Source organism: Narcine bancroftii, chromosome 1 (genome assembly GCF_036971445.1).
Source record: "Narcine bancroftii isolate sNarBan1 chromosome 1, sNarBan1.hap1, whole genome shotgun sequence".
NCBI lineage: Eukaryota > Metazoa > Chordata > Chondrichthyes > Torpediniformes > Narcinidae > Narcine > Narcine bancroftii.
The window spans coordinates 44,988,332-45,013,410 of record NC_091469.1 but is presented as its reverse complement, the minus strand read 5'-3'; the positions used below and the strand labels follow the sequence as shown (position 1 = coordinate 45,013,410).

The 25,079-nt window shown below is 41.7% G+C and overlaps 1 protein-coding gene across 9 annotated transcripts in view; it reads right to left on the bottom strand.

Moving 5' to 3' along the window:
- The window catches only part of LOC138757675 (uncharacterized), a 124,035-nt gene extending 100,705 nt beyond the window's left edge, over positions 1-23,330 (bottom strand). For 3 of the 9 annotated variants that reach the window (XM_069925409.1, XM_069925417.1, XM_069925427.1), the window contains exons 1-3: positions 22,419-23,330; positions 7,907-8,247; positions 2,291-2,504 (exon numbers count right to left, since the gene is read on the bottom strand). In XM_069925409.1, the coding sequence (XP_069781510.1) occupies positions 2,291-2,504; positions 7,907-8,011 (319 nt within the window). In that variant the 5' untranslated portion in view covers positions 8,012-8,247; positions 22,419-23,330. Of the gene's footprint in view, positions 1-2,290; positions 2,505-6,853; positions 6,934-7,906; positions 8,248-22,418 lie in introns of those variants that run through there. The other 6 variants (XM_069925384.1, XM_069925390.1, XM_069925406.1 and 3 more) reach the window with 4 other exon arrangements.
- Positions 23,331-25,079: the final 1,749 nt, after the last annotated feature.

Sequence of the window (25,079 nt, the reverse complement as noted above, 5' to 3'; positions counted from 1 at the left end):
ACTTAAATCAGCCAGTTAACAGGAACTAAATGTCATACTCTTGCTTGTCCTCAAGTTAGAGAGATAGGAACTGTTCCTTTAAAGTCCTCACTAACTATCAAGCACCCATTAACTAAAACCTAACACATTTTATCTTCTTCATATTCTTGTCAATCCCCTGTGATTCTATCACTCAAGTTACAATTTTGAAGCAGCCATCCTACCAAGATATTTATGGAATGTGGGAGGAAACTGGAGCACCAAGAGAACTCCCAAAATTCCATGCAGATATAGGGAGAACATACAAAGTCCACACAGAGAGCATCAGAGGTCAGGATTTAACCAGGGTCTTTAGTGCAACAGCTTCATAGCTGCACCACTTGCACATTGTGAATTGCTGAAGTAAAAATCCCTTGAATTACTGCCATTAAATTTGTTAGTCAACCCTCTTCTTCTTTGGCTTGGCTTCGCGGACGAAGATTTATGGAGGGGGTAAAAAGTCCACGTCAGCTGCAGGCTCGTTTGTGGCTGACAAGTCCGATGCGGGACAGGCAGACACGATTGCAGCGGTTGCAGGGGAAAATTGGTTGGTTGGGGTTGGGTGTTGGGTTTTTCCTCCTTTGCCTTTTGTCAGTGAGGTGGGCTCTGCGGTCTTCTTCAAAGGAGGTTGCTGCCCGCCAAACTGTGAGGCGCCAAGATGCACGGTTTGAGGCGTTATCAGCCCACTGGCGGTGGTCAATGTGGCAGGCACCAAGAGATTTCTTTACGCAGTCCTTGTACCTTTTCTTTGGTGCACCTCTGTCATGGTGGCCAGTGGAGAGCTCGCCATATAACACGATCTTGGGAAGGCGATGGTCCTCCATTCTGGAGACGTGACCCATCCATCGCAGCTGGATCTTCAGCAGCGTGGACTCGATGCTGTCGACCTCTGCCATCTCGAGTACTTCGACGTTAGGGATGTAAGCGCTCCAATGGATGTTGAGGATGGAGCGGAGACAACGCTGGTGGAAGCGTTCTAGGAGCCGTAGGTGGTGCCGGTAGAGGACCCATGATTCGGAGCCGAACAGGAGTGTGGGTATGACAACGGCTCTGTATACGCTTATCTTTGTGAGGTTTTTCAGTTGGTTGTTTTTCCAGACTCTTTTGTGTAGTCTTCCAAAGGCGCTATTTGCCTTGGCGAGTCTGTTGTCTATCTCATTGTCGATCCTTGCATCTGATGAAATGGTGCAGCCGAGATAGGTAAACTGGTTGACCGTTTTGAGTTTTGTGTGCCCGATGGAGATGTGGGGGGGCTGGTAATCATGGTGGGGAGCTGGCTGATGGAGGACCTCAGTTTTCTTCAGGCTGACTTCCAGGCCAAACATTTTGGCAGTTTCCGCAAAGCAGGACGTCAAGCGCTGAAGAGCTGGCTCTGAATGGGCAACTAAAGCGGCATCGTCTGCAAAGAGTAGTTCACGGACAAGTTTCTCTTGTGTCTTGGTGTGAGCTTGCAGGCGCCTCAGATTGAAGAGACTGCCATCTGTGCGGTACCGGATGTAAACAGCGTCTTCATTGTTGGGGTCTTTCATGGCCTGGTTCAGCATCATGCTGAAGAAGATTGAAAAGAGGGTTGGTGCGAGAACACAGCCTTGCTTCACGCCATTGTTAATGGAGAAGGGTTCAGAGAGCTCATTGCTGTATCTGACCCGACCTTGTTGGTTTTCGTGCAGTTGGATAATCATGTTGAGGAACTTTGGGGGACATCCGATGCGCTCTAGTATTTGCCAAAGCCCTTTCCTGCTCACGGTGTCGAAGGCTTTGGTGAGGTCAACAAAGGTGATGTAGAGTCCTTTGTTTTGTTCTCTGCACTTTTCTTGGAGCTGTCTTACACTATCAACAAACTACAGAACAGTAAAAATTAAGTTTTATAGGCCAAAACTGTTCTGATATGCAGCAGTTAGCACCATTTTATTATTATAACCATATAACAGTTTACAGCACGGAAACAGGCTATATCGGCCCTTCGAGTCTGCGCCGGTTCACTTAATATGCAAGCACATGGCAACAACACAAACTTCAGTGGAGAACAACCAGGGATGAACAATTGCCACAACTTTGCTAGAGCCTGTCACTTACAAAAATAAATATTAGGATAACTTGTTTGCTCTGTAGGAAACAAAAAAATGTGATTATGCCAAAAATATATATCTCATAATTTGTACTACTAAGTACAAAGAACCATATGATATTTACACATGAATTTGCAAAGCAGGATAATTTTTTTTAAAAATGCCAGCCAATTCCCCCGATAACACAATGACAACAAACTTACCACACAACAATTCTTTCATCCCTTTCACAGAACACACAAATATTGTTGGCTTGTTGAGGAGACGTGCTTGGAAAATTCTGCTTCCATAAGTATGAATTCGACTATTACAAAAATGCATAGGATCCTTATAGAAATCTAATGATTTATCTCCAATTAAGGCATATCCTGAGCTTCCAGGAATATTCTTCTCGGACATTGTTATCCAATGATCTTCCTGAAAATGAGAAATTAATTACACAAAATCAGTTCACAGAAGTCACAAGTATCATCACACATGATGTTTTTGAAGAGTCAGAATTGTACAGTGATTCTATCTTTCTGCGTTCAATCAATCATCTTGGCTATCTTCTCAAAAATGCAATCAAATTAATGCTATCTCCTCTCACAACCCCATGCAGAGTATCCATCCATAATCAGTCACTACCATTTCTAAGACACAAATCCTGACCCTTAGAATTTACTGAGCATTTATGCAAAGCTAACATGCCTGTAGTTACATGACTTGTATCAATTGACATTTTTCAATAAAAGGAACAAAATGAACTATCCAGGTACCTCACCTGTAGGTAGTAAAGTTGTAAAACCTCCTTCTCCACAAATTTTCCCTGTTTCCCATAGCATCCTGGGATAGATCTTATTTGATCCTAGGATTTATTTTGCCTCATGTATTCCAACATATCCAACACATATACAAACATGTTCCAGACAATCAATATACTCCTCCCTGAATGTACTATTATCTTGTTGCCCATTCAGCACTTCTATCCCTTGCTTGGTTAAGTTTCCTTTTCTGATAAATCTCCTTGGATGCACTTAAAAAAAATTCCACTCTATCTAAGCCCTTTACACCAAGGCAATCCCAGTCAATATTGGGAAAGTTGAAACCCCATCAAATATAATATTATTGCTTTAACATGTTTCTGAGATTTTCTTACTCATCTGTTTTTTTAAAAAACAATTGGCAGAGAAACCCCTGTATAAACCCAAAAAAGTGATAGCTCCCCTCTTATTGCTAAAATCTACCTTGATAGTCACCAGGATATGCTCTCTATTTATAGCTGTGATGCTCTCCCCAATCAGCTGATAGTTCCTTTGCCTGCTTTTCTTTTGCATTACCTCTATCACTTTAAATCTGCATACCTTGGAACATTAAGCTGCTATCCTGCCTTTCACTCAACCCAGATTCTGTGATCGAAATTCACCACCATTGAGACAAAGCAATGAAGACTACAAAAGCAACCACATCAAATAGAGGAACACAGAGGAACACTGATGTCATCAGTACATACGCATGGAAACTAATACCAGGTTTGTTCGCTTAGCAACCCACTAATTGTAGGAATCTGTGTAATGATGTTGTGCATCAAAAGTAATCTCTCAAGCATGGGAGCAATCAGTGATAAAAGACAAGATCAACAAGGAGGAAGAGCTAATTGTGATCATAATGTGAAAGCAAGGAACTTTGGACCAAATGACTAAAGATTTTGGATATATTGTACATATGTATATACATGACATAAAATACAACCCTGAGATTCTTTTTCCTGTGGGCAAGATAGAATTAACACAATATGATAATGCAAAAAAAATGTAAACAACTGAGCAATACAGAAGAGAAAAAAACACAAACAATAAAGAGTCCTTAAATGAGTCCCTGATTGAGTTTGTTGTTGGAGATTCTGATGGTGGAGGGGTAGCAGCTATTCCTGAACCTAGTGGTTCAAGTGCTGTGGCACCGATACCTCTTTCCTGATGGCAGCAGTGAGAACAGAGCATGTGCTGGGTGGTGTGGATCCTTGATTGTTGCTGCTCTCTAATGGCACCATTCCCCACAGATGTTCTTGAGGGTGGGAAGGGGTTTGTTTGCCTATAATGTCCTGGGCTGAGTCTACTATCTTTTTCAGGGCTTTACGCTTGAGAGTATTGGTGTCCCCATACCAGACAATGCAACTGGTCACCACATTTTTTCACCACACATCTGTAGAAATTTGTGAGGGTTTCTGATGTCATTCCAAACCTTTGCAAACTCCTGAGGAAGAAGAGGGATTGACATGCTTTCTTCAGAATGCTATTTGTGTGTTGGGTCCAGGGAAGATCCTCCAAAATAGTGACTCCGAAAAACTTTGTTCACCCTCTCCTCCTGATACCCCAATGATCACTGGATCGTACACATCTGGTTTTCCCTTCCTGAAGTCAACAATCAGCTCTTTGGTTTTGGTGATATTGAGTGCAAGGTTATCTCCCTCCTCTATGCTAACTCATCACCTCTTTTTATACAACCGACTATCATGGTGTCATCAGTAAATGTGTACACGGTGTTATTGTGGTTCTTTGCCACACAGTCGTAGGTATAAAGTGAGTAGAGCAGGAAGCTAAGAACGCAGCCCTGTGGTGCTCTGATATTGTTGGAGATCATGAAGGAGATGTTCTTACCAATCCTCACTGATTGCAGTCTGAAAGTGAGGAAATCAAAGACCTAAATACACAGGTCTTGGAGTTTACTGACCAGTTTTGAGGGGATGATGATGTTAAATGCCAAAATGTAGCAAATAAAGAGCATCCTGATGAATGCATCTTTGCTATCCAGGTGTTCCAGGGCTTTGTGTAGAGCCAGTGAGCTGGCATCCGCCATAGACCTGTTGCTATGATAGGCGAATTGGAACAGATCCATAATCACTGTTCAGACAGGAGGCGACGTGCTTCAGCAGCAGCCTTTCAAAATACTTCACTGTTAATGTAAGTGCCACTGGTTGATAGTCATTTAGACAGGTTTCCACACTCTTTTTGGGTACTGGTACAATTGACACATGTTTGAAACAGGTGGATACCACGCCCTACCGGAGTGAGATATCAATATCTGTGAACACATTGGAAAGTTGGTCAGCACAGAGTTTTAATACTTGACTGGGTACTCCATCTGGACAAGATGCTTTCCTTGGATTTACTCTCCTGAGGCAGCCTGCATGTCATCCTTCGATACGGACAGGAGAAGATTATCAGAGGACATAGGGGTGCAAGAGGGGTGGTTCTTTCTTGTTTTTGTGGTCGAATCAGGCATAGAAGGCTTTGAGTTTGTGACGGAGTGAAGCTTTGCCATCTCCTACTGCACCAGATTTTGTTTTGTAGCAGGTTATATCATAAACATAATGTAATTATGCTGATTCACCAAGAAGCCATCTCATTCCCCCCACCTCAATCCCCAACACCACTGCAATCTTTTCTGTCTGACATACTCCTTAGATTTTTTTTGCCATTAACTTACACCAAATGGGTATTTTACAGTAGCAAATTAAGTTACCAGCATTTCTTTAGGAAATGCAAGGTAACTTTAACACCAGAGGAAACAGAGACACAAAAAAAATGCAAATTCGATACAGATAGCACCTAAATTCAGGATTACACAGAATACATACATACACAGTTTGGAGAAAAAGATTTTTTTTAAAATCATTTTTCATACTTCAATCCATAAGCTACCAATCATTTAACAGAATTGTAGAAAATAAGTGCAGAAGAAGGCTATTCAGCCTTCAAGCATACACCACCATTCAATACAATCATAGCTGATCATGCGACTTCAGTACCCTATTCCAGCTTTCACTCTATACCTCTTGATCCTTTTAGTCATCTCCTTTTAAAATATCTGATAAACTAGCCTCAACAATTTTCTACCTTCAGGAGTTTCACAAGTTCAAAACTCTGAGAAAAAAGTTTCTACACATTGCAATCCTTACCCCTTATCCTTAAACTGTCACAATTAAGATTTTTTTTCCATCCCTGCATCTAAACTATCCAGTTCTATAAGAATGTTTTGTATCCTTGAGAACCTCATTCATTCCTCAAAATTCCAATGTGTATCGCCCTATTGGCTCTCATCGTACATCAATCCGGTTTCAGGGTAAACCAACGTTGTTAAAAATGTGCTGTAAAAACAGCAAAGTTCTTTTCTCAATTTAACGGCACAATTCTCAAATTAAGCAAAATTAAACCATGAAATTAAAGAACTTCAGAATTTATGTGGTAGTTAGAACAGCTAAATTGTAGACAATATGGATATGCAAATGTCAATAATGAAGCCATTTTGGTTGAGGAACAAATGGAGTACAAAGGGATCAGGGTGTCCTTGTACAGGAAATGCAAAGTTAGCATGAGTAATAACAAAATCAAACGAGGCATTGGGCTTTTCTATAAAGTGGATGGGAGTGTTGCATAGTTTCAGTCTCCGTTTTTAAGATACAATAGGTATTTACTCTGGATGCAGTTCAAGAGTGGCTTATTCAATTGATCCTGGAAGAAAGGTTTTGTCAAAAGAGGAAAGAATCAGCTGGTTGAGCAAAAAAAATCTTTAGAAGAATATTAAGAGTAATCGCTTTGAAATATAAAAGATGGCGATAAGCCTTGGCAAAGCACAAACTAAGTTGCTGTTTTCCCTAGTTCTACTTATCCAAGTAAAGGAGACAACCTCAAAGATAAAGGAGCCCCCGTTGCTAATGCAGTAAACTACCAAACCTATAGACACTTTCCGGTGGCCAAAATCCCCCAATGCAAAGCTGCATATTATACCCATTTGCGACTGTCGGGAGGCCACTTGAAAGCGCATGTGAGGCGAACTTTGCAACCATCCTCCGGGAGGGATCACGCTGGAACACTGAGGTCCCCCCAGCACACGAATCGGCTGCTAAGCGGATGACAGTCAGCTGGTGAGCGCCTGACAGCTCCCCTCCCAGCTGCCCCCGACTTGGGACATCAGTGTGGGGATGTCCCCACACTGATCCCGCTGTCCAGATCTCCCAACAGCCCGATATCAGTCCCCACACTGTGGGGCGAGGGACGTCCCCGCGCTGTCAGCCCGCCCCGCAGTGTGGGGACTGATAATAGGGCTGTTGGGAGCGAGTGGGGCAGTGGGATCAGTGTGGGGACGGCCCCCCGCTGACAGCCCGCGCCGGCTGTCGCAGCTCTGACAGCCCGAAGGGACAGGAGCCGGAGTGCGCTCTGAGGCGCCTCCCGTGCAGCTGTCCCTTTCAGGGGGCCATTCCACAGGTGTGAATCCGCTTCGGCAGGCGCATTCTTGGCGGAGTTTCATTCCAATGTGAAACCGGATTCTCCGAAGTTGCCGATTAAAACGGTTGGACATTACACTTCAATAGCTGATGGTCGGATACCATTTTCGCCACGAACTTCCTATGATGGTGCATTAGATTATTTAAAATAATCACAGAAAGCTGGCATCATAAAGATAGGAAGTTGTAAATGAGTCAGGATTAGGAAAGGTGAGTACTGGAAGGACTTCCTCTGGGCAGAAACGAGCCGCACCAGTCAAGCTGCCCCGACTTTCTGACGGGACGTGCCAGACAGCCGGCAGGTTCCCAGTCAACAATCCTTCAAACTCCCCTCAGTCCCTTCGGAGAAAGCGGACAGGATTCGAGGCCACACACGACGGGTGCAGTGGCCGGCCTGACCCAGCCGCGCAGGTCTCCGAGCGAGGTGGGACACAGGTGGGTCCGTCCCCATACCCCGGAGCTCCCAGGCCCCTCCGACGATCACCCGAGGACCGGCACCCCGCTCAGCAACAGCTACCGACCCGGCCCGGCCCGCCGGTTCCCAGGAGCCGCTCACCTTTGCCTCTCTCTCCCCTCGTTTTCGCCGGTCTGCTTCACTCAGACTCCGTCCCATCGCCTCAAGCACCTGGAGAGGTAGCTCGGCTCCGCTCCGCACACCCATTCGTCAGTCAGTCGGATTGATGGGAGAATTGTCCAATCCGATACTGCCTTCCACTATTCCCCGCCTCCTCCGACAGATGCACGTCCCCTTGAGCTCGGCGCATCCGTGCCAGCCATCGCCGATCGCGTTGTCTTGTGCCCCAGGCTGCGAACCATGGAGTTTCAAGAGTTTACCCAAATATATCTTAAATGTTGTGAGCGCCTCTCGTTCGGCACGACGCTCCAGATTCCAACCACCTGGGAGATGAAAAAAAACCCCTCAGAACTTCTCTCGATCGGTGTTTCCTTCACCTGAGACCTGCGCCCTGATGGTTTAGACTCCTGTGAGGCGGGAGAAAAGTTTTATCCAGCCCTCGTAACCTTTTGGTATAACCTCATTAGAACTTCCTCTGCTCGTCCAATGTCTCCAACTAGCCGAACCACCTTTAACGTGCTAGTTTCACATTCTCCTAGCCTAGGAACATCCAACTTATCTATGTCCCTCACGATTTCATATACCTCCCCTTAAAGTCTCCCCCTCAGCATCCTAGATACCAGAGACAAAAACTCCAGCTTATCCAGTCTCCCTTTATAATTCAAGCCCTTCAGTCCAGTAATATCCTTCTTCAATGCCTCATCCTCCCATCATTTCTGCCACATTTAACGTGACGCCATCACCAGGTCACCTGATACTTTTCCTCCCTGGAGTATTTGTGGGGGCAGAAGGATTGTCAATAGTCAAGACTGCATCAAGACTCTCCCTTCCCTTACAGCATTCCAAGGAGGCAATTTCTTCTTCAACTCATTGGTTCACATGGTGAATAGATTTTTTTTTCAGTGTGAATTTTTTCTCATCTTTTTACCTTTTTATGTACCTTTTCTCATTTTACATGTTTATTATATTTAAATTATCGTTAGCATATTTTAATGTACCTGCAGCATATAAGACTTCCTGTGCATCTGTACATTATTCAGTCCTTACGTTTATCATAATATACTGAATTCTTTCATTCACTCCACCATTGTCATTAGATCTGCAACTTTCTTTGCCTTTTCACTATCTTAATTCTTTAGATTTAGATAGCACCTTATCACATCTCAATAAACTATGAAAAGCAGTTCTAACCTATTGAAACAATATCTGACAACAATGGTAAAAGATAAAGGTTCCATTATTGGGGATGTTTCTGCTGAGCCGGGAAAAGCGCGGTAATGCGAGGTGAGGCGCGGTGACACCTCGAATCTGGCCGCACTGTAAACACATCCGGTTGTGGCCGATGTGCAGCGATCCGAGGTGCTCCGGCGTCCTACTTTTGAGGTGGTCGATGCGGAGTGATGCGAGGGATGACCTCGCAGCGGAAACACCGCTGGTGACTCATCGGAAGTCGAGATTTTTATCCCGCGGTTTTCAATTGCTCATTGGACTTCCTGGTCACCTTGGATCGCCCTGCATCACCTCGCATTCCTCGCATCACCTCACATCGCCCTACATCACCGCATATTCAATCGCTCGGTAGAAACAGTTCAGGTAGTCCAAAAATGCGCGGCGTTGCGAGTGACAAAAAATCGCGGTGATTCGAGGTGATGCGGGGTGATGCGAGGTGTCCTTAGTATAAACACAGCTAAAGTCACATAATGCTACATTTAGAATGTAACATACATTAAATTCTTTAACTTTGTCCACCGTGAGGAAGACAGAGAGTCACCACTTTGTCCAAAGCCCTTCACAGAAATTAGGCTCCAGTGAGGAACAAACTCATGGCCCCTAGTTTACTTGACCAGTGGTCTAACCACATAGCTATCAATGGGTCATTTGTTAACTTATTACCAATGTTGATCAAGGGACCAAACTATGGTTTGAGAATAATCACTTTAACTTCAGAAAATAACAAAAATAATTCCATTATTTCACAATGGAACAGAAAAGAACCCAAAAATAAATTTTCTGTATTAGCTTAATATCCAATCAGTCATAATATCATTGAAAGTCTGTATGGAAAGTGGAGGGCAGAATGTACCATATTCTGAATCAGAATCAGAATTTATTGTCATGAACAAATCATGAAATTTGGTGTTTTGTGGCCACATCATAGTGCAAATGTTCATATTATAAACATCTAATAACATTTCTATAAAAAATAAAATACTAATAACAATAATTGTGCGTGAAAAGTAAGGCAGTGTCTGGTTTCATTGATTATTCAAGAATCTGAAGGCAGCGGGGAAGAAGCTGTCCTTCTGCCAATGAGTGCTCGTCTTCAGGCTCCTGTAACTTTTCCCTGATGGAAGCAGAGTGAAGAGGGTGTAGCCTGGGTGGTGGTGGGGGACTGAGGATAGAGGCTGCTTTTTTAAGGCACTGCTTCATGTAAATGTTCTCGATGGAGTGAAGTCTGGTGCCTGTGATATCGCAGGCCAAGTTAACAACCCTCTGGGGTTTATTCTTGTCCTGAGTGTTGGGGTTTCCATACCAGCAGTGATGCAACCAGCCAGAATGCTCTCCGCGATACACCTGTAGAAGTTTACAAGAGTCTTCGGTGACATACCGAATGTTCTCAGACACTTCACAAAGCCCTCAATGAGGTCTGGGTCATGTTCCCCTGACTTCCTCCTGAAGTCCACAATCATCTCCTTGGTTTTGCCGACATTGGGGACAAGGTTGTTGTCAATATACCGTTCAACGAGCTGATCTATCTTTCTCATATACGCTTCCGTCTGTGATTCTGCCAACAACTGTGGTGTTATCAGCAAATTTGTAGATAGCATTGGAATTGTGCCTGGCCATAAAGTCATGGATATATAATGAGTAGAGCAGTGGGCTAAGCACGCATCCTTGGGGTGCACCTGTGTTGATAATCAGTGAGGAGGAGATGTTTCCAATTTTACTGACTGTGGTTTTCCGATGAGAAAGTCAAGGATCCATTTGCGGGGGGTGGGGGGGTACAGACGCCCAGAGTTTGTAGCTTCTTCATCAGCACTGAGGGAATAATGGTACTGAAGGTCAAGCTGTAGTCAATGAGGAGCAGCTGTATGTATGAATTGCTGTTTTTGAGGTGATCCAGAGCTGAGTGGAGACCCAGTGATATTGCATCTGCCATGGAGCAATTATGATGATAGGCACATTGCAGTGGGTCCAGATCTTTGCTTACATACGTGTTTAATTCTGGCCATGAACAGCCTCTCAAAGCATTTCATCACAGTAGAAGTTAGTGCTACTGGGCAGTAGTTGTTGAGGCAGTTCACGCTATTCTTCTAGGATACCAGGATGATTGATGCTCTTTTGAAGTAGGTAGGAACATCTGACTGTGGAAATGAGAGGTTGAAAATATCTGTGATCTCTCCAGCTAGTTTGTTGGTGGAGATTTTCAGTTCAATGCCATGTACGCTGTCAGGTCCTGACGCCTTGCAAGGGTTCACCCTCTTGAATGATATTCTGATGTCACCTTCAGGGACAGATATCACAGGGTCCTTAGCCTTTAAAGGGATTCTAGTAGACATTGTTTGGTTCTTCTTCTCAAAGCGGGCATAGGTGTTCAGCTCATTGGGTAGTAAAGCATCACAGCCATCTATAATGTTCGCCCTCACTTTTTAGGCTGTAATGGCTTGCACTCCCTGCCATCTATCTCTGTCTCTATCTTTAGCTTCTTTCAGAATTGCCACTTCGCTTCAGAGATGGCCTTCCACAGGTTGTACCTGGACGTCTTGTAGCGATCTCGATCCCCAGTCTTAAGCTCCCTTGTTCTCACCCTCAGCGGGTTGCAGATTTTCTGACTCATCCAGGGCTTCTGGTTGGGAATCAACCGGTATTTGGGCATGGGCACACACTCATCCACACAGGTCTTGATGAAGTTGGTGACACCTGTTGCATATTCATTCAAGTCCATGGATGAGTTAAGGTATTGAAGGGTTATTTCTAGGCTTTATGTGCATTTTAAGGATATAATTTTGTGTGTGTGTGTGTGTGTGTGTGTGTGTGTGTGTGTGTGTGTGTGTGTGTGTGTGTGTGTGTGTGTGTGTGTGTGTGTGTGTGTGTGTGTGTGTGTGTGTGTGTATGTATATTATTTTTTAATTAAAAATTAAATAGAATACTCTGTATAATAAATTTTTGGTTCTTCAATATGTTCCAATCCATTGATTCAAAGCAGTTCTGCAGATGCTCCTCTATAGTTTCACCGTCTTCACCACTGGTGGGGCTGTCGTCTTCAGACTCTGCTTGTACGCCAGGAGTAGAAGTATATTCAGGTGTTTGGACTTGCTGAAGGGCGGTCGTGCTATAGATTAGTATGCATTTTTCATGGTGGTGTGGTAGTGTCGAATTTGTTGGTTCCCCTGGTCTCGCATATGACGTGTTGATAGTAGTTTGTCAGAGACTTCTTCAGGTTGGACTGATTGAAGCCTCCCGCAATGATCGGGAAGGCATCAGGATGTGCTGTCTCATGGCTGTTAATCACAGTGCTCAGCCCCTCCAGTGCCAACCTGATGTTAGCCTGGGGTGGAATGTACACTACGACCAGGATGATGGTAGTGAACTCCCTCAGCAGGTAGATGGGCGACACTTGATCACCAGATGTTCCATGTCAAGGGAGCAGGACTGAGACATGACCGTCATGACCGTGCACCATGACAAATTGATGATGACACAAACACCACCTCCCCTGATTTTTCTAAATGCCAGTATTTGATCAGGCCATTGGAGGGCGTAGCCCTTGAGCTGCAGCGCCATGTTTGGAATGTCCGTACTTAGCCATGTTTCGGTAAAGCACAAGATGTAGCTCTCCCTGATGTCTCTCTAATGTTGAAATCTGGCTTGGAGTTCATCAAGTTTGTTCTCCAAGGATTTAACATTGGCCAGGAGGATGGTGGGGAACCTAAGCATCATATCCCAGTGTCTCAGCTTGACTTGTCCCCCCTTCTTCTTTACCCGGATCTTCTGCCGGAATTGCTGTTGTACCTGCTGGAGTTGTTGTTGAACCTGCTGGAGTTGTGCTGTACCTGCTGGAGTTGTTGCTGTACCTGCTGGAGTTATGCTGTACCTGCTGGAGTTGTTGTTGAACCTGCTGGAGTTGTTGCTGTACCTGCTAGAGTTGTTGAACCTGCTGGAGTTGTTGAACCTACTGGAGTTGTTGCTGTACCTGCTGGAGTTGTTGTTGAACCTACTGGAGTTGTGCTGTGCCTGCTTGTGGTGTTTCAGGCTCCCATGGAGTTGTTGTTGTACTTGCTTAAAGATCCCTCAGCTCGACAGAGATTGCCGATTCTGCTGGTTCTGCCAATTCCAAGCGATCTTAGGACCTCCATGCTGTCAGGTGAGTTTGATTTCATGTTTCTCATTTTTTGTTTGATTATTCCAGTCAGAGTTGCTCACAAAGAGTCATCGCTGTAAGGCACCATTTTGAACCTTTAGATTTCTTGAACCAATCATTTATACAAATTTGTCTTTACTTTTCTAACTTTCCCTCTGTCTTTACTGAGTGTTTTCATTTACCTATATTCCAGTAAGTCATACAGTGTATAAAACCCTTTGATCCCTCTATTCACTCATGCATTTTACTGCCTTCCCATTTTACTAAGTTGCTTGTCTTTCTGGAGTATGTTCCACACTTTTCAGATTTATTCTACCTTGTGTTAGCAAAACATTTTGAAGATTGTGTTCTTGCAATTCAGTTATAAAATATCTAAGTATGTGGTAAAAAATATAGTATTAACCAAATTTATTTCATATCCAAACTACTCCAGTCATTTATTTCCTTTCCATCACCAAATTTCAATTATTACTCTTCTCTTCTCTATGTCAGACTCTTTCTTACAAGCTCCTGTAAAAGGTTCATTCAAAAGTGCCCCAAAATCCATAAATGGTGCAATATGTTCTTCTCTAATGATATGGTTCTCAAAGGGTCCTGACCCAAAACATTGTCTTTGCATTTCTCTCCACAGATGCAGCTTGACCTGCTGAATTCCTCTCATTGTTTACTCACTGAAGTAAATTTGTTCAGTGTAGTTGTTCTTCCCAAGTGCATTCAGTAGCCTAAAATGAGAATGAAAATGACTAGATTCAGTGTGTAATAAATAGATGACGCATTTTTCTTGTTTATTTTCCTTTGTGCGAAAATATTGTTTTATGGTTTTATTGTATTGTATATGCTGAATATTTATGGGTTTTGGAGGGGGTGGGTAGAGGGGAGGGAGGGAAAGGGGGAAAAAAAGGGGAGAAAAGACCACTGTGTAAATTTAATGAGAAACGTTTGTACATATTTTGGTTGATATGGTTCATAGTGTGAAAAATTTAAAAAAAAATTTAAAAAGTGCATTCAGTATCCTTGATTTGTTTATGCTCATTAATTTCACTTGAAATTATGAATTCTAACCATTTGTCCAGAACAGACATTAGTTTTACTAATCAAAAAAAAAAATCCAGTTAATGTACAAGGTATTTCATTGCTGTTTCATTGTGTTCCACATTCAAGTCCAGTTTTTTAATATCATGTAAAGCAAGAGCCTGGTGGAAATTACCACCCTATGCTTGTATACAATGTACCTAGTGGATCAGAGGGCAGCAATGAAATACTTTCCGCATGCAAGGGTAACAAGTGAGCTTATAAAACTAGGAACAGATTGTTGATGGCATGAGTCTGGGTTAGGATTCATCTAGTGGTATTGGCACTTGGGTAAATTAACCTGCTGCCATACTCACTATAATGTTGCTCTTTCTGAAGAACCTGACGGATTTATCAGCTCATCCAGACCTAACCTTTAGATGCTGCTGCTTTACCAGAGTCCCAGAGACATTACTTTCTTCTCAGAGCAATCAGTTGGTTTAAATTGAGCAGCAGAGCATTGGAGACCACAGCGCTGGAGAGCAGCAGCAATCATCAAGGATCCACACCACCATGCTGTCTTGTCACTCCTGTCATCAGGAAAGAGGTATCGGTGCCACAAGACTTTGCACCACCAGGTTCAGGAACAGCTGCTACCCCTCCACCAGCAGACTCCTCAACAACAAATTTAATCAGGGGTTCATTTAAGGACTCTTGTGCACTTTACTGATTTTTAACATTTTCTCTGTATAACACAGTCAGTTTGTTTACATTCATTATCTGTTTACAGTTCTTTATTTGTTTACATGTATACACTGTGTAAAGAATATCAGGGTTGCATCTGAAATCTGTAATTGCATTAGGTTAACTTTGTAGACATTTCTCTGCTGAGATCTGGATATTACTCAGTTACATTTAACATTCTGTACTGAGTCAACCTATTCTGGACTAGACATAAATCTGAAGATTAAGCTATGACCATCCAGGCAACCCTTAATATTAACCAGTCTGTGGTCCTGCTGAGTGGCATCATCCTGTAATATGAACCTATAGGCTTTTGGCCTGGAGGGTTTTCAGTTTTGCTAAACAAAGGCTGATTCTGATTCTGCTTCTGGGTGGGGCACAGCCTGACATTTGTTCTTGAACTGGAGAATTATGATGATCAGTGGGAAACAGTCATCATTAATTAGCCTGCCAAACCTGATGTTTTAACCCTGCAACATGTTTAGGCTTAGGGCTTTCTACTCAGAGATGAAGAACTTATTAAATTGCCTTTGGTTTGTTGCCAAACCTGATTTTAAAAAAAAAATTTAGAGCAATGTCTGATGCATTAAGATTGTTGATTAGCTGTATCCATTTCCAGTCCTTCATGACAAATATACATTCCAAATACACAGGAGACTGCAGAAGCTGGAATCAGAAGCTAAATGCAATCTGCTGGAGGACCTCAGTGTGTATGTAGTAGAAAAGCAATGGTTGATGTTTCAACACTTTATTGAGAATGGGGAAGTGTAGAAAAGAAGCTAGTGTGAAAGGATGGCATGGGAAGGATTCTCTCCACCCACATCTCCCCACTGGTTCTTCCATTCTCCCCTGCCCCCCCCCCCCCCCCCACCCCTTTGGTTCTATCTATTCTCTGTTTATACCACCATTCTCACATTTTCTTCAAGATTCTTTTATTGTTATGTACATAATGCACAAAATTTGTTAACCTTTTCTTGCAGTAAAGGCACACAAAGAGACGCCCCCCCCCCACCAATAAGAGAAAGAGAAGCAACAGCAAGTTTCTTCAGAGACATCAATTGTCCGTGGATTCACCTCCTGAACTCCAATAACCTCTGCAGCCGCACAACCTCCTGTTCATTCCAACAGCGAACCTAAGGTCCTCTAATACAATCAGGAAACTGCCAACACCCAAAGCACTTTCATGAATCCCGGTCCATATTCCATGTTCCTATGAGTCATCTCTAGAAAATCTCCAGCAAATCATAGTCTAGTGTGAGGTCTTTGGCCTCCAAGCCCCTCTCTGGTCTGCTGCAGGAGATCATGCTTCTCCTTCTTGCCAGGGATTGTTCTCCAGCTCTGGTTTTATCAGATTCCAGCACTGGCAGCCTTTGTCTTTTAATCACTCCCTCTACAATGTGTGACTTATCTTCCTCCTCTCCCTTTGTCTGGCATCTACAAATTTGCTATGACACCACAGTTGTCAGTAGAATCACAGACGGCAATGATGAAGCATACAGGAGGAAGATAGATCTGTTTGTTGAGTTGCGTAACAAGAACAACCTTGCACTCGACATTAATAAATCTAAGGAACTGATTGTGGACTTCAGGAAGGGGAAACCAAAAGAACACAAATCAGTCCTTATTGAGGGGTCAGCAGTAGAGAGGGTAAAGAACTTCAAATGCATGGGCGTCAACATCTCTGAAGATCTATCCTCAAGCCATCATGTTGGCTCACCAGCTGCTATATCTTGTTGGAGTTTGAAGAGATTTGGTATGTCATCAAATACACTTGCAAATGTCTACAGATATACCCTGGAGAACATTCTGACTAGTTGCATCACTTTCTCGTATGGAGGTGCAAATGCACAGGACAGAAAAAGGCTACAGAGGGTTGTAAATTTGGCCAGCACCATCATGGGCATTGTTCTTCACTCCATTAAGGATATCTTTAAGAGGCGGTATCTCAAGAAGGCAGTCTCTATCATCAAGAACCCTCACCTCCCAAACCATGCCCTTTTCTCACTGCTACCATCAGGAAAGAGGTACAGGAGCCTGAAGATAAACACCCAAAGTTACAAAAACAGCAATGAACTTATAGATACAACCTCACTTTTATCTCTCTTTGCACTAATTATTTATTTTTAAATATTGTATTTAGAGGACTGTAATTTACTGTGTGCAATGCCCAGTGCCTGCTGCTGCAAAACAACAAATTTTGTGACACATTCATGGCAATAAATCTGATTCTTCCCTGCCATTCTACTGTCTCTGACCACCAGGTAGAGATCTGATTCACCAATCTCACATGGGGCTAATAGATGACACTTTCCAGGTTCTAGTATTTCCTCATTTCAACATGTGTCATCTTCAAGGAAATGTAAGGACGATTTTCTGAATTACTATCTTATAATTCCAATGAACAAAACTTTGTAGATGCAGCTTTATATAGCTTTAATTAGCTGATAAAATGGATAAATATTTTGCATAACTTCACATTAAGATTTTCATAACGATCAATAAACAAAGCATTCTGCTATATTTAAAGATATAATGATATTCAACTTTAAAGAGATATAGAAGAAATAAGGTGAAATAAGACGAATTCAAAGAAAATTATCTCGAGCTTACATTCCTTTCATAGTTCATCGAAGAATAAGATGCAAGCTCTTAGCCTGCATGGATATTATGACATATGTCATAGTCACTTTGGTAACACTACAAACAATAGTCTTTATTAAAGAGCGACACAAAGTTAACTAAGAATCAAAAACACAAGGTTTTAACCTTTACGTTCTGGCCCCTAATTATTATAATAGACATTAATGGCTAATATGTAATAATTACTATTACAGATACAAAAGTAAATATGGTAAATGTAAGATTAGAAATCAAAACTTTCTGCTTCTTGTGAACGATAGATTTTAATAATAGGTTGATTTAAGTAACCAGTCTTGGTTTTAATCTGCAATTGGCAAACAAAACCTTTCTTGTCTGGAATTGTATCCTCTATTTTCCCCAGCAACCAAGAACTTCTTGGTGCAGAATCGTCCATGATAATTACAGTGTCTCCACATATAAAATTGTGTTTAGCTTGAGTCCATTTTTGTCTCTTTTGTAATAATGGAAAATATTCTTTAATCTATCTTTTCAAAAATAAATCCACAATAAACTGCACCTGGTTCCATTTGTGTCTTACATAAATATCTTCTTTCTGAAATTGACCCAGAGGTATTAAAGGTTTAGGTTTAAGAAGTAAGAGATGATTTGGTGCAAGTGCCTCGATGTCAATTGAATTGACAGAAATTTTTGTTATTGGACGACTATTTAAAATAGCTTTGATTTCTGAAGATTGTCATCATTCAGTATTTGATTATTCAAAATGGAATTAAAAATTTTCTTGATTGATCTAATCATTTTTCCCACAATCCTCCATGATGTGATCCTGTGGGTGGGTTAAATATCAAATTAATTTCTTTCTGAAGTAATGCATCACGAGTTTGAAGTTGCTTCCAATTTTGAATTGCTTTTCATAACTTCGTTGAGCCCCTGTAAAGTTAGATCCATTATTAGAGCGCAATTCCTTTACTTTAATATGTCTGGTGATAAAACATCGAAGAACATTGATAAAAGAGTCTGTATCAAGCGATGACACTACTTCAATATGAATTGCTCTCATAGTCAAACAAGTAAAAATAGATCTGCATCGTTTTTCAACACTTCTTCCTCATTTTACTTGCAAAGGACCAAAATAATCAACTCCCACATATGTAAATAGGGGTTCATCAGGTGAAACTCTGTCTTGTGGAAAATCCGCCATATGTTGTTGTCCAGGTTTAGCATTTGCACATTGACAATTAACACATTTTGATATAATTCTTTTGTTCAATATTGAAGCACCATATATCCAATATTTCTGGTGCAATTCTGTTAACACGTGATTACAACTACCATGACCTGTTTTTTTCATGTATATATTGAACAATCAATTCAGAAATATGAAATTCCTTAGCTAATATAATTGGATTTTTCACTTCTTCTGGTATTATTGCTTTTTCCACTCTTCCTCCTACTCTCAATACATCATTTACAAGAAGAAGATTTAACTTGTAAGTGCAACTTGCTTTTGTAACAATCAGATTCTTCTTCAATTTTGATATCTCATTATCAAATGCCTTTTTTTTGCAGTGTAACTACTTGAAAATTGCTGGGCTTAATCAAATTCAAAATCAAATCATCTCCAATTCAAGATTTGCCAAGTCATCAATCGTTAGGTAACGGCTCTTTTGAGACTTTAGATTCTCTTTCTTGATACAATTTAAAAGCATAGTTTTTAACCTAACAATGCATGCTACTACTTTTCTTAAACAAAGCCATGAAGAATGACAGCAAATTAATTGAATGATTGGATCATTCTCATTAGATATTTGAATATTTGCATTAGCGTTTTGGATTTCTGGAACCTCAGTTTAAAATTATTTGAACTCCTGGATTTTGAGGCCATTCTTCTAGAGATTGCGAAAGAAATTGAGGACCAGACACCCAAGTGTTGGCTCTTTTCAAAAATGATTGAATTTTTGAGCCTCATGAAGCCATATCAGCTGGATTATCGACTGTTTCAACATATCTCCATTGATTAGCATGAGAAACCTTCTCAATTTCATTAATTCTGTTAGTCACAAAGGTTCGAAACCTCATGGTTTTGTTAGTAATATATTTAAGTACTGATGTACTATCAGTCCAAAACATAGAATCTGCTAACTCCATCTGTAATTCTCTTCTTTACACAGTGTCCATTTTGCTCGCCATAGTAGCGGCAGTCAATTCCATTTGAGGTATGGTGACATTGTGCACAGATAATAGCCATCTGCTTGTGCCTTAGCATGCATAGCTGATAAGCTTGAAGAACACAAAGCTGTACTTGCTCTAGATGCCTTTGAAGATCTTCCTGTGCTCATAACCTTGGAAATACTATCATCAGAATTCACATCTGAGCATTCAGATACCACTGATTGAGTCTCTATCTTCTGCATTTCACTCAGTACAGCACCAGTGGGGCTTTGCAATATACATTCATCTTTTCCAGTTTCACTAACCTTTAATTCAGCTAATGAGGCCTGCAGTACCTTGATTATGACCTCTTCTTTCTTGGTAGTTGAAGCCGCTTTTTCAGTGGTAGCTGGCTCCAATTCCCTGCCAAACTTTGTCAGTCCACCTTGCTGGCTTAACTCACAACCAAACAATACAATAGTTCTTTGAGAGGAGCTGTTTGCTCAAAGTCTTTAGCCCAACAAGTCTTTTTCTTCTCCATCATCGGTTCTTCAAACTGCAGTCTGTCTTCTCCTGGGTTATCCTGGTTCCTGGGAACTGTACACAAATTTGTATCTTGCGAGGTCCCTTTAAGAGAATTGCTACTTGCTTAAATTGTCTTGAATCTATGGATATGCACACAAACTTTCTATATCTCTGGTTGTTTATAACTTAAGAACTCATTCTTCTGGGTTTCCTGCCAGATTCTTCTAAACAGTGTTGTATCTTATCTTTCCAAGGTCACAGGTATCTTCCAAGATGTAGCTCAATTTTAAAACCGCAGAATTCACCTACATGTTCTTATAGAGGCTTCTGAAATATTCTTTTTTTACAGCACGAGTATTTATTGTCTTTTAACAAGTTGAGTTCTTTCAAACAAAATTTATAAGCCTTTCTTCCAAATAGAGTTCACAATTATAATTTCTTTGAATCAAAATATAGACAGCACTTTCCAGGTTCTAGTATTTCCTAATTTCAAAACATGTCATCTTCAAGGAAGATTTCCAAATTACTATCTTATTAATCCAATAAACCAAACTTTGTAGATGCAGCTTTTTGTAGCTTTAATTTGCTGATAAAACATATAAACATTTTGCATAACTTTGCATTAAGACTTTAATGATGATGAATAAACATTCATACATTCATTCATTCATAAACATTCATTCCGCTATATTTAAAGATATAACAATATTCAACTTTAAAGAGATATACAAGAAGAAATAAGGCAAAATAAGACAAAATCAAAGAAAATGATCTTGATCTTACGTTCCTTTCATAGTGTATCAAAGAATGAAATGCAAGCTCTTAGTCTGCACAGATATTACAGCATAGTCACGATGGTAACACTACAAACAATAGATTTTCTTAAAGAGCTAGGCACAAAATTATCTAAGAATCAAAAACACAAGGTTTTTAACCTTTACAGGGACCCATGACCCATCTGTCAATTTCCTCAATTAAATTATTCATAAATGTTAATCTGCCACATGTGCATGAGATGACTGTGGTAGCTCTGCTTGGATCAGGTTTGTTTCAGACTGTTGGGGCATATTTTAGATGTTTACTTTGGACATAGGTTATATTCTACAATTTCCTCCAAACTGCTGCTTATGCGATAACAATGAGTTTTGTGGAATATCAAGTGGTGTAATTGGGGGCTAAATCTCCATGGACTGGATGTCTAGGTTGTAGTTTATATTCTAGGCTAGACAATGTAACACATAATGGTGAGACCCTTCAGTATCATGTTAAACTGAGGTAACATCTGAACTTTCAGATGATCTTTGAACTTTGTATGTTACCTGTCTGAGATAGTATTTCTGGTGTTATGGAAGGTGCTGTTTTTTCCTACACTTCATAGTAATCATGCTACTGGACCTAAAAATTGTGTTTTCCCAAACTCTACAATTATTGTTGACTTGGGAAGCTGCTGGAATTTTGCTGAGCTATGTTGAAGAAAGATTCTCTGAGCTGGGATCTATTAACTGGACAAGATTAAACCAAACCTAAAAGTGTTGCTAATGGTGAGTTAGGACTCCATAGCAATAAACAATCAGCAATGCTGATTGAGAGAATCTGCATGCTAATGTTTTGTTGAGTGAATTGGTGTTACTTTTGAGCTTGGGTGGTTTGAATTTTGGTGAACACCAGTTTAGTTCTGCCTGCATTCAGATGGTGGCTTTAAATCATAGCCAGGACACAGCGGTAACCCTGTGGTACCCAAGTTTCAGAAAGAATATTTAACTCAGTCCTTTTTCTGGGCCGTGCCAAGAAGCATTGGGCCTCTTCCATTCTGGGTTTCTCCCACAAAACTCTCACAATAATTATTTTAAAGCAGAAAGAATTTAAGCTTTGAGAACATAGAACTCCCCAGCATAGCACAGGCTCTTTAGCCTTCGATGTTGTGCCAACCCATGTATTCCTTAAAAAATATACTAAACCCTCCCTACCCCATAACCCTCTATTTTTCTTCCATGCATGTACCTGCCAAAGAGTCTCTTAAATGCCCCTAATATTTCAGCCTCCACCACCATCCCTGGCAACATTCCTGGCACCCACAACTCTCTATGTAAAAAAAGAACTTACCCCTGATGTCTCCCTAAACTTTCCTCCATTTCTACTTTAGCTCAGCAAACTGTTTAACAAGTTCATTAAACACGATGCCTGAGAATTCTTTAATGTAATTGGCTGCTCATTGATGACATTACAATGGCTATGACTGAAATTCTTTTGAATAATCATCTGATGCCATTGTTGGAAAAGCACCAACTGAAATTGCTTTGTCTTTCTAGGCAACATTTCTAAAACCTAACAGTACATACCATTGCTTTGCCATTGACTGTAGACCATTGTATAAGATCTAATGAAGCTACTGCTTGAATCAGTAGTTGGGCAAGTGTGAATTAATTGGGAAAATCCAGCATACTTTTGTGTTTAACTACCTTCAAAGTTAACAGAGGTGGTCAATCAGGGAAATATGGATAATGTTTATGTGAAAACACAGAAATGTTTTCTTTGGTTTCCATTAGCCCCCCACTCCCAAACACACATCTATTTCTATTTCTCCCTTCCTCTATCTCTAGGCCCTTGCAGATAGAGCAAAAATCCAAATGTAAAGGCGGAGAACCTCCGCCAAAATGCATAACCACGTACCTCTCTGAATATGCAGAGGCCGTCACTGAGTCGAATAATCCAACCCTTCTCGGAGAGGAAGCCTTCTGCCGATCAATCTGAATGTACAGCCGCGCTAAGTGGCTGTTTAGGGGCAGGCTGATGTTGCTGTCAGCCCGCAACCCATCTCCCCACTCATCCCTCTCCAAGTCAAGGCCGGTGGAGCAGAGGGAGCTCTCGGGACAGCGAGAGCTGTCAGCTGGGGTTGACAGGGCATCAGGGGCCGGTGGGGCAGCAGGGGCCATGAGGGAACAGCTGGGACAGCCATACCTGGCCGCTTCAGCCTTCGGGGCCACTCTCTGCAGCTCAAAACGTGGCAGAGCAATGGCTGTCTTCCCTTCCCATTATCCCCCACACAGCTGGAACTGATCTGGGAATCACAGAGCAGTTCCAGCTGCCTGGAGAATGATGGGTAGGGAAGACGGCCATTGCTCTACCGTGTTTTTATGATGGGTGGCACTACGGCACCAGTTGCCCCACCTCCATCGGATCCAGAGGGTGCTACGAGGGACCTCTCGATATGAATGGGACACTGGAGCAGCCTTTTAGGGCTGCTGTCTGAAAGGTAAGTTCTTATTTTGCCATCTGATCCTGTAGCCGGCCTCAAGGCGAAGGCCTGACATGAAATGGTCTTCTGTCTCCTTTCCCCATCAATTCTCACCTTTTCTCTCCTGTCCTATTTATGTCTATTTATCACCTTTTGTCTGTTGGTCTGTGCTTCAACCCCTGCCCTTTCTTTCCTTAGCACCAACCTTTTAATTGAGGAGCCTGCCTGATTCTTGAAGAAAGGCTCAGGCCCAAAACAATGGTGATATATCTTTGTCTCCTATGGAGGCTGTAAGACTTTCTGAGTTCCTCCAGCAATTCTGTGTTCTCACTACAATCATAGCATCTACTGACTTTCATATTTCACTTGATGTTTAGTTTATGAACTTTCAAAAGATATTTGATAAAGTGCTACATAATTGTCTTGTTATCAAGTTGACAAATAAAGAGGAAGTAGCAGCATTGATAGAATATTGCCCAAGTGGGAGAAAGTAGAGTTGAAGTGAATGGTTGTTTTTCATACTGGAAGGAAGTCTACAGTGAAATTCACAGGGCCTGGTTCTACGACCACTACTTTTCTTTGTATTAATGACATAAATTTGAATGCACTAGCACAATTTGCAAGTTTGGAAGCAAGGTTAACTATGAGGAGGATGGTACGAGAGTTCATGAGGATAAAGACAGATTGGTGAAATTGGTGCACATGTGACAGGTGAGGTTTAATGCAAAAGAGCAGTGGGCTACATTTCGATTGCAAGAATGAGAGAGAAAAGAAATGCAGGCAGATTTCCAACAAGGGAAGAAAAATCTGGGGCTATATGTATGATGCACCATCAATAATCACAAAAAACTGTAGTTGTGAAAAAATCAGGCTTTTATTAACTACAGACGGGAACAGCCAATCATCCTCATTGACTGATTGAAGCAGAGTGGAATGGGGAGCATGCAAGGGTCTATGGATAGGATTGGTCTCAGGAGGCGTGTCCAGCCAGCAGCAGCCAATCATGACATAACTGTGGTTTATCACATTCACCCCTCCTTTTTAAGAAGAGTCCTGCAGGGTGAGAAAGAAAAGATGAAACAAATATACATTTTACATATTAAGTCTGTCAGGGGCTCTCCTCTGCCACAGTGAATGATGTGGTAGACACTGTAGCATCCTGAGCAGCTTGTGGGGTTGGCCTGTCAGCACTGATTATTGTTTGTCAATGAGGGGGAATCAGGTGAGGGGGTAAGGGAGTGTGGTGCTGGTGCATCATTGACAACAACAGTGGCCAGGGGTGAAGTATGGTCAGCTGCACGCTCAGGAACCCTTTAGGTAGATGTGGAAGTAAATGTCTGTTGGTGATCAGTGGTGGTCAGTGCCAGATTCCAGATCAAAATCATGTCCTCGCCCCTATCAGGGAAGACATACTGGGGGTTGGCATGGAGGAGGTAGACCCTCTAAATCAGTGGATCAGTTTTAGATTGCCTGGTATGCTTCCAAGGCAGGACTGGTCCAAGGAAGGTAAGCCAGGTGGGCAGATTTCC